Source organism: Brugia malayi (genome assembly GCF_000002995.4).
Source record: "Brugia malayi strain FR3 genome assembly, contig: Bm_v4_ChrX_scaffold_001, whole genome shotgun sequence".
NCBI lineage: Eukaryota > Metazoa > Nematoda > Chromadorea > Rhabditida > Onchocercidae > Brugia > Brugia malayi.
In genome coordinates, this window is record NW_025062479.1 from 10,335,784 (window position 1) to 10,346,557 (window position 10,774).

The window sequence follows — 10,774 nt, forward strand, 5'->3', positions numbered from 1 at the left end:
AAATTTTTTTTTTACTGTTTGGTAACATTGCATTTTTTCTTTTTTTTCGTTATCACTGAAAATTATTTATTTTAAAAAATTTGCAGTCTAATCAATATGGAACTGATAACAATAAATATGATTGGAATCATTCTATGCCTATCATTTTCATCTTTTCATTCCTATGCAATCAACTTTTACATTTTTCTTTTTTTCCTCTTCTTTTGTTCACTTATACAATTTTGTTTATAATTATTAAAAATACTATTGATGATTTGATCATCAAAATGATAAAAATAATGAATGTTTTTTGACAAAATCAGAGTTTAAATTTTAATTTTTATGAATGTTTTATATGAATAAATTGCAGAATTATTTTCTCTATTGTTTTGCTTTTTATGTATGTTATTTAATTAAATTTTTTAATCAAGCAAAATTCTAATGTTATCATCATTTAAATGTAATGTTAATTTCTAATAATAATTGGAAAATAACGGAATATTGATGATGATTGATGATAATGATAATATTTTATAATTAACTATTATAAAATTATTTTGTTAATCATATAATTAATCAATTTATTAATTTGTAATAAATTGTATATTTTATAATCATGAATATTTTCATGGCTTCTTTTTTTTCTTCCACTATATTTAATTAGCAAAATTATTGATGTAAAAAGAAAAGAATTTATTTGAAACACTGAAAATGTGAAATATATTATCAGATCATAATGATAAACTAGAGAGAAAATGAAGATAACACATAGTTAGAGGTGCTATTATTTATTATTATTACCTAAAATTCAAATAAAAAAGAAACTGATAGCGGAAAACGTTTTTTTTCCTTCCTTTTTCTTAACCTTATTTTCAATTCTGTTTATTTCTCTCATTCTCTTTCCTTTCCCATTGCTAAAATAGACATTTATTTCAAATCAATCATTCAAACAATCGATAATTTGAATGTATTACACAAACTGATAATAATGTTATCAACTTTTCATTGTCTGTCGCATGAAAATTTTTCACTTTTTTTTTGATTATGTGAAACATTCTATTTTATTATAATTAACTGATTTATTTATTTTTTCTTTTTGGAGTTAAATTAAGCTACAATAATATGATTCGAATGATTCAAACTATTTAGCATTGAGGAATTAAGTAATAAGAGTAATAGATTTTTTGTTTTCTTGAAATAGGAATTGAAATTTTTTATGAAAGAAAATCAAACAGTTCAAAAAAATTCCACTGACAATTTTTTCCCTCTCTATTTTGTTTTTGCTTTTTGTGTGATGACCATAAATTTTTTAGTAGAAAAAAAAGTGGTTTATAGAAATATATTTCACTTATTTAAATAAAATTGAAATTAAAAAATCATAATTATGAACTGGTCATTTCTATTTTGTTATTTTCACTAAACAAATTTTATAATTTAAAAGAAAAAAGGAGTGAAAATAACTAAATATGTTTATAAATAAATTATCAGCTCTTATAATAATTAGAAATAATTTATGCCACATTTTATTGTTTTTCTTTTTCTAAATTATTCTACTGGTGAGATAAATTTATCAAAATAATATCTATAACTTTTACACATCAATCAATTGCATTCATATTTACCAGATTTCACAGCAACAATAATAAAACGGAAAAGAAGAAAAAAAACCAGTTTAGTTAGTAAAGATGGAATAATTCTCGATAATTTAACGTATTTGTGTCTGAAACACTTCAATATATTAGGCGATAATGTTTGTTTGTTTATTTATTAGTTTGCTTGTTTTTGTTAACTTATGATTGGCATATTTTCATGTCATTTTACTGAAAATTCTCATTTTTTCACTTTTTTAAACTTATTAATTAGTTAAATTTGTTAACAAATTATCCATTTAATTTAACCAAGCATTACGTACATTTTTTTTTCACTTATTTCAGTTTATTCAGTAATTTAATTACGATTGAATTAGGAATATAAATTAATTATATAACTAAATTTTATTTTTGATTGAATTTTAGGTATATTTCAAGTCTCTTTATTGTCTTATTCTTCGTTTTTATTTCCCTTACAATTAATTTATTAAGTGTTTTTAGACTTCTATTTGATTTAATTAAGTGGGATCTTTTTTTTCATTGAATCTAAACATTTTTAATAAGAGATGATGATAGTTAATTTTAAGATTGAAGGATGAAAAGTCATAAATAAGCATAAAAATTATTCATAAGCATCAATTAGTTAAGTTCAAACTAATTGATGAAATTATTTCGAACTGGTATGTTCAAGTTCAAGATTTTTCAAAAAATAAAAGTAAAAAAACCTTTTACTGATTGATCAGACAGCATGTTAAATATGATAAGCAATTTTCGATGTTTCAATTTTTATTAAAAAGCCGATTATTACAGAAAAAATTCTATTCGTCCGTAAAAAAATAAAATGATTGTGTTATTTTCATGAACTAATTTGTTTTTCATATTCAGTAATCATTTATATGATAAATATTGGACATTTAAATTGTCAATTTCAATCAATTAAAAGGTTGGCCGAGAAATTTAACTAGATCTAGTGAAGCCTAGTAATTAGTTCAATAAAATTCTATGATAAAGAAGTTTTTCTTCTTTCTTTACAATCAATATATTCATTTATTTTATAATTTGTTATCTAAAATTATTATTGCTTATTTTGAAGTTTTGCACAAATTCTATTTAATGTCATTTCATCTTTATCTAACTCCTACTCACATAGGCCTTTTTTTTTAGGTTCATTTTTAAAATAAAAAAAAATTTTCTTTATAATTTATTTCTTCATGAAAGTTTAATTTAAAGTTAAACTTCATTTAAATTTTCTTCTTCCTTTTTTTCTGCAGGATGAGTTTTAATGCAAGTCTATTTCATCAAATTAAAGTGGAAGGACGCTCAACAGATGCTTTATTTACTGTCCCCAAGCAATACACCAATCTTTCATATTTAAGTACCGGCGCTCAGGGAATTGTTGTGTAAGTTTAATAATTTTTTAAATAGAAACTTTCGAATTGAAGTTTAAATTATTATTTTTAATAAATTTCAGTAAAGCTTATGATACGATTGCGCAAGAACAAGTTGCAATCAAAAAAATCATTCATCCATTTCTGACAACAATGACCGCTCGTCGAACATATCGAGAATTTGTTTTGCTCACAACAATGAAACATCCAAATGTTTGTTAATTGTTTTTTTCTTTTTCTTTAATTATTAACTTTTTTCTTTTCTCCTAAATTTTAGAAAAATGATCACAAGAGATAAAATTTTCCAACTTTTAAAATATTTATTAAAAAATGAAATTTTTGAACTTTTAAAATTAATCATATTTTCGGAATTTTAAATATGTTTTTAAAAATTATGATATTAGATCATCATAACTGAGTGCTAGAAATAAAAAACTAAATTAGAAAGAGAAAAAAATAATGCAATAGTTAACAATAGTACTTAGAATAACTTGTATTACTTTAACATCTAAATTTAAAAATTCATTTTTTATCCGTTGTATTTTCTTCGCCTTTCTTTTTTTAATGAATAAATTGTAGATTAAAGCTCATTAAAAGTATCAAACACATTGATAGTTTTAATAAAGCAAACTATGCTTCAAAATTTATAAGTCAAATCTAAATAAATTCGTACTTCACACATATAAAAATTCATAGTTCTCAAAAACAATATCTGAACCATTGAATATCAGTTCAATGTTATCTAGGTCAAAGAGCAATTCTCTTTTATGAAAAATTATGAGTCATTGTAATTCAATGCTTATTAGCTTATTTGAATTGCTCGCAGGAGCCGGTTTCATAATTTGAATTTATTTTTAATTAATCGATAGTTAATCACATGATTTGTGCGCTTGATACATTAATCTCTACTTTGCTATTACTGCTACTATTGCTAATAACAATAATTAATAATAGTAATGATAATAATAATAAATAATAATAGTTAATAATAATAATAATAATAATAGTAGTAGTAGTAGTAAATAAATAAATAATAAATATTACTATTCAATATAAATCGAATAGTGCTTAAAGTGATATTTTGAAATTTTTGCAGATAATACTGCTTAAAAATGCTTTTACGCCGCATAAATCATTGGAAGATTTCGATGATATTTATGTAGTAATGGAATTAATGAATTATAATTTATCACAAGTGATTAAGCAACTAAAATTGGATAACAAAAATCTTTCATATTTTACGTATCAGATGATTGTTGCAATTAAATATATGCATCGTAGTGGAATTATTCATCGGGTATGCATGAAATTTCCTTCCTTTAAATAACTGATTTTCAAGTAAAATTAATCTGATAGCATAGCTATTAAATTTGCATATCAGTGATGGCAATTAAAGTTAATTATACAAAAAGTGTTGGATGCTCTATATTAAAAACAAAAAAAAAAAAAATTGTAAATGAATTTTTAGGATTTGAAGCCAAGTAATATAGTAGTAAATGATAAATGCATTTTGAAAATACTTGATTTTGGATTAGCAAGAAAAATTGAAACAGGTGAACGTATGACTGTTTATGTTGTTACACGTTATTATCGTGCACCAGAAGTAATACTTGGTCTTCCATATGATGAAAAAGGTTGCACTTTTTATTATCAGTGATAACAATCAATTAACAATGATAATAACAATTTGATTAATCAGTTATATTTACTCATATTTTCTTGCTAAACAAATGAATAATATGAAAAAATATACTAACAGTTCTCGAAAATTTGATAAAACTATTCATTTCTCTTCTCAATAAATTATAAGAATTTCAAAAATTCGAAAAATAAAATTTAGTAATAGAAATTTTCATATGAAAATAAATAAATGAAAGAAGAAATATACTGTATAGTAATATAATAAATTATTGCAGTTGATGTTTGGGCAATTGGATGCATATTAGCTGAAATGATAAATAGAAAAACTTTATTCCCGGGCACTGATCAACTTGATCAATGGAACAAAATTATTAAAATTTTGGGATCACCGAGCCAAGAATTTATTAATAAGTCATTATTATGCAATAAAATTGCTACAGTTTGATGAACAAAATTTGTTAAAATTTTTCATTAATGAATGAAATATTTCGTAAATTTTCTATTAATCAATAAAAAATTTCAGGATCTTAAATAAAAATTTATTTATCCATAATTTTGCTCATAATATATTTTCAGATTAGAACATCATACGAGAAATTTTGTAAAAAGTAAGGGACACAATGATCCATTACCGTTTGAAGAAATTTTTCCAGATGAATGCTTTGTTGGAAATTATTCCAAAGCGCCACAACTTTGTGGTTTGTTCGTAAAGATTTCACACTTAAAAAAAATTAAAGTTATTTAACTTACAGTGCAATAATTCTTCATGATTTGATAAAATATTAGGTTATGACTTCTAGAAGAAGTTTTTCTTATTTATAATTTATTTCTAATATATTATTTCAAGATCAGTTTAGCTACTTCAATTAAGAAAACACAAATTCCTTTTTAATTTCCTTCTAATAATTAATTCTGATAGAAAAACAAAGGCTGGGTAATACTATCAAAAATTTCATATATTGTTCAAGGAAGTGAAATATTTTTCTTTTTTTTTTTTTTATCTTTACAATAAATATTCGTTACTTTACTATATTGACATCATTATTTCATGGTATCATATTTTTGTCATCATTTCATGATATTATATTTATACCATCATCTTATGCTATTATATTTATTTTATTATTTTGCTATATTTCATTATTACTATTTTTCCTTATTGTATTAAGGTTATTTTATAAGTTTCTTTATATGCGACGAACGAAAATAATTGCAAATTTTAGAAAAAGAAAGGTCACTTTTTTTTTTCCTTTTTTTAAATCCATAAGAAAATTTAGTGGGACATGAAAATTAATTGTATATCCAAATTCTACTCTAAAAGATGGCAATATTTTTAGCTTCCGTTGCACGTGATTTGTTATTCAAAATGCTCCAAATTGATCCTGAAAAACGGATAAGTATTGATGAAGCAGTACGTCATCCATATGTAAATTTATGGTTTCGAGACGAGGAATGGAATGTACCACTTCCAGAAAATCGTTATGATGCAAATAATGACCTTATCGATTTACCAATAAGTTCATGGAAAGGTTATATTAATTAATTGCATAATTTTATCATAAATTAGTTGTTCAAATTATTGATTATCGTTATTTATATTCATATTAACCCAATTCAAAATTTCATACTAGTAATCAGATTATTAAACATAGATTTTTCCTCCAAGTTTTTGTTAAAAGTTTTGGATAGACAAAAATAATTGATGGAACAAATGCTTCAATTAGCATTTGATTACAAATGCTTCAATTAGCATTTTCTAGTATGAAATTTGCAGGGTAATAAGAAAAGATTTTTTTTTAATTTGAAAATTTTAAATTTGCAAATTGAATGTTTTTTTAATAATTGATAAATAAATTTTCAGAACTTTTATTCAAAGAAGTGAAACGATGTGAGGAAGAACATTCATCAAAAAATACAAATTCCGACATAATTAATAATTCTAAATGAAAAATAGTAGCAAATTTCATTTTTTTTTTTCAATGATCTCAGAACAGTAATTTTTTTAATATTTGAAATTTTATTCCTGTTAAATTTTTTTCATTAATTAATGCTTTTTTAAAAATTTTATTAACGTCTATGTATTCTTTTTTCTGTTAATTTTTATTTAGTTACATATGAAAGGCTTGTTCCCTTTTTCAAAGAAAAATATTTCAACTTTCTAGTTTTTTTTTTAAATTTCGAGCAACTTAAACAAGTTTATACTTAAATTTCCCCTAATTTTTTAATTATTTTCTTTTTTTTTTCAATTTTTTTAGAAAAGCTCATTAGAGCATTTCATTTATCAAAAAAAAAAATTTCTGAAGCATTCATTATGCTTTGTGTGAAATGTTAATTAAAAACATATTTGCTTTAAAAATGTTCAAATTATTAACGGAAAAGTGTGATCAAGAAAAAATGGTGAAAACAAAACTCGATCGGCAATTATCATTCAAATTTGTAATTAGCTGGCAAATTAATTAGTGAATAGTAATTTAAAAAATATTTTTAAAGTAGGTGTTTTGGAAGCTTTTTCTTTTTTTTAAGCTATGAAAAGTAAATTTGTTTATTGGTAAAAAGTTCTTCCAATTTAGCAGTCAAACATTTCTATGATGTTCACATTTTATTATCAGTGTAATTTGCTCTAAAAGACTAATTTAAAATTTTAAATTAAAGTCTCGAGCTCTAAAAGGCTAATTAAAAATTTCGAAAAAAATTGATTAATGATTTGATTGGTTAACAATTGAATTAAAATCATTAAATGAATTTTTTCTTTTTTATATCGTATACTTTCAATCATATATAGCTGAGTTTAATTTAACCAACTTTGTTGAATTGAAACCTAGAAATGCAAAATACATGATACGTATATATATATATATATATATATATATATATATATATATATATATATATCTGGTTGCTCCAATCATCATTTTTAAATTATTCCGGTTTAAATTTAGCATTGTTTAAAATGTAATCTTTTAATTAAAATCATTTTACTCTAATTTGTTTGGTACTGTTATTGAATAACCACGAAAAAATTTTTCAAACTTTGTAAAAAAACGATAAATTGAAATGAATCAAATTTGATATTTACCGTTTATCGTATCTTTTTAATTACTAATAACATTATTTGAACTTAAATTCTTTCGACATTTATGTTTTATAACGAAGAAAAGAAACCTTATTTCTTTTTTTTTTTTTTTTTTTTGAAAGAAAATTGTTATTTTTCTTGAAAAAAATTATTACTGTATGATTTATTAATAAATATGTTTAATCATTATTTTTGTTTTATGTTTTCGAAAAAAAAATTAGCTTCGTTTTTTTGGTTAGTCTGATTAATTTAAAAAAAATTTTCTTTTTCTTGGTACAAATCTGAACAAGAATATAAAATCTTCAAACATGTAATGAAACTTTATAGTTTTTCGTCTTTTGTTTTTGTTTTTTGAAAACTAATTGTCTGATGAAATAAAGAGAAATCAGTGGCAATGTAACATTGGTAGAGATTAGTAATATTCTAGGATTTCTCAAAATTTCAATCAATTGATCTTAATTAGTTTAAATGATAACACAGAGAAAAAAGAAAACTTGCCATTTTAAAAGTGAGCGAAAAAAAAAAAAAACAAAACAAAAAGGTTTAGGTGAATAAGAATAAAATGATATAAGAAAAAAATGAAATCATTTTAAATGATATACAAATTGATAGAATAATTAGAGCGATGAAATATAAGAATGATATGAAAAGAAAAGGATGGAATTTTTAAAAAAAAAGGACGAGTTAGTAAGATGAAACAAGATTGTTGGGGAAATCAGGGAAAAGGTAGTACCAGTAACGAAGTTCCGGATATGATATTCGAGATGTGATCAGTTTTCATCTTTCGTTATCAGACATTGTATTCATCACTTCCATATGTCATTTCCTGCAATTCTTATTCTTTCAATTTTAATTGCCACGGAAGCACATTCACGTTAGTTCATTTATATTTCTTTTATTAGGTATAGCATTTTTAGTCTTTTTTTAAAAAAAAAAAGGTTTGTAATCATAACAGACGACAAAAAAAAAAGAAAAAACAAACAATGTGCTAATTTCAATTACTTATTATTTGATGGCCGATTAATTATGCCTAATTGATTAAATGAAATATTCTTCTAATTGAATTAAATATTTTGATTGTGATTAATTTTTTTTTTTTTGTTTGTTAAATCAATCAACTATCAGAATTTCGTAAATTGGTATGCTTAACGGAAGATTCAAGCAGAAAAAGTGGCAATGAAGCATCAAAATGCCATTTAATATTAAAAGATACGGAATTTGAAGAACCAGGTCGAATAGCACCAAAGGAAGCTGGATGTTTTGCGGTAGAAATTTTTGCAAAAATTATTTTTCTTATTAAAATAACTTTTCTTTCATCAAATTTTAGAAAATAATAAATAATTTTTTTTTCAATTGAAGGAAAAATACAATACTACAATCAACCGTAGTTACTGCAATATTTTCTGCCCTAGTGCTCATACCGTATGTTTATGTTGGTTATGAATTTATAATTTTCAAAAATTTCCCATCCCTTTTTTCTTTTTTCTCTCTGTCTTTCTTAAATAAAGCACAGAATTTCGTTCTTTTCACGAAAATATTTTTGAATTTGAACATGTATATCAAAATGAAAATAAATATTTATAGGTTTTCCACTCAGCATTTGAACTTTTCCATCCTTCTTGCTTTCAATATTACAATTATCAGTTGGTAGAGCGTGAAAATGATTGGTAATAGCTTTTTTTTTTCTTTTTAAGAAATGAATATTTCTTCTATGTCTTTCTTAGATTAATACAGACAAATGTTTCTAGGTACGTGTGGAGATCCGATCGGTGCTTGAATTCAACAGCGACATTTTATTTCGGTTGTAAATTTAACGAACCCTTTCGCAAAAAATATCCAAGTGATGGAGAAATTTTCAAAATTTTAAAGAGTCGACGAAAACCCTAGTCCAGATCCAAAACATATGACTCATTGTAATATATGAAATTTTCTATAGATTTCGTATGGTAATCATAATGCTGTGATATTTCTGAAGAAGTGAATGATGAGAAATGAGGTTCAATTTATTCTTTAAAATAAACTCGTTCAAATTTTATAGTTCATATGCTATATTTCAATAAATCATTAATGCTAAGATACTTGCTTGAAGATGAATGATAATATAAAATTCTATGTCACCTATGACATTTCAATACCGTTGCACATAGACATTAAAAATTCCTTTTTTATGCGTGTTTAAAGGCATTAGCAGAGAAACAATCAGAAGAAAGATCGGCATAATTCATCAGAATTTCTTAGCTATTTAGTGCAACTTGTTAACCCATTATGTTGTAACCGAATATGAAAAAAAAAAAACACTAAACCAGACATCAAATTTTGCGTGGTCAAAATGAAATAAATTGCAACTGCAACCTTTTAAATCATGATTTAAAATTTGCCGTTTACTTTGTAAGAAAGTGAACAAGCTATCTAGGGATTTTTATTCAGAAGTAAATGAATCAAATCATGTTCACCTAGAAATGAATCGAATCAGTTAAAAGAAAAATGACGAGAAATTTTAACCATTGGATGTTAAGAAAACATTTTCCAGCTAGAATAATTTTGTACAAAGATTTACGAAGAAAACATAATAATGACTGGATAAGGACAACTTATGGTTTGGCATCAAACTTTGGGGATTTTCTTAAACGAATAATCACAAATGTATGCATGCAGCCATACACATATTACTATCACTTGTTAAGCATTATATGAATCCAAAATTTGAGTAATATTTAATCAGAATAAAAAAACATTCAACTAATTGAAGTTTTATTGATTGTGAAGACTAATTCTTAAGAAAATTCTTAAGAATTTGTTTAATATATTGTATGCCTGCCAAATAATCAATAACTTCACACGCAAGCCACCTTCGAAAATCTAATGCTTTGCACCTTCCCCATGCAAAATTTATTGCAAGTACTGAATGAATTGCATTAAACGTCCGAATGTACTAGCATATTGATAATAAAGGTATGCAAAAAAAGCAAAGTTAACAGAAAAAGATTCACATAAACTTTATGTATTAAAATCTCTAAAAGAGCAGCAAGATTTCAACCCTAAACAGCATTACCACAATTAAATGAAAATCAAGAAATCCACCAAACCAGTCGAATGATGGTTTT

At 23.8% G+C, this 10,774-nt stretch overlaps 2 protein-coding genes across 2 annotated transcripts; both read left to right on the forward strand.

Annotated features, from left to right (window-relative positions):
• Positions 1-2,840: 2,840 nt before the first annotated feature.
• Positions 2,841-6,544, forward strand: Bm9350 (Uncharacterized protein; the record flags this gene model as incomplete). The annotated part of the gene is made up of 8 exons (XM_043074361.1): positions 2,841-2,968; positions 3,040-3,169; positions 4,053-4,253; positions 4,425-4,590; positions 4,873-5,008; positions 5,174-5,295; positions 5,935-6,126; positions 6,459-6,544. The coding sequence occupies 8 exons, from the start codon at positions 2,841-2,843 to the stop codon at positions 6,542-6,544; spliced, it is 1,161 nt and encodes a 386-aa protein (XP_042930295.1).
• Positions 6,545-8,486: 1,942 nt separating this feature from the next.
• Positions 8,487-9,557, forward strand: Bm363 (putative 18.4 kDa protein T05H10.3 in chromosome II precursor, putative; the record flags this gene model as incomplete). Its single annotated transcript, XM_001892729.2, has 5 exons — positions 8,487-8,544; positions 8,796-8,935; positions 9,030-9,092; positions 9,255-9,337; positions 9,419-9,557. 5 exons carry the CDS (start codon positions 8,487-8,489, stop codon positions 9,555-9,557), a joined length of 483 nt encoding a protein of 160 aa, XP_001892764.1.
• Positions 9,558-10,774: the final 1,217 nt, after the last annotated feature.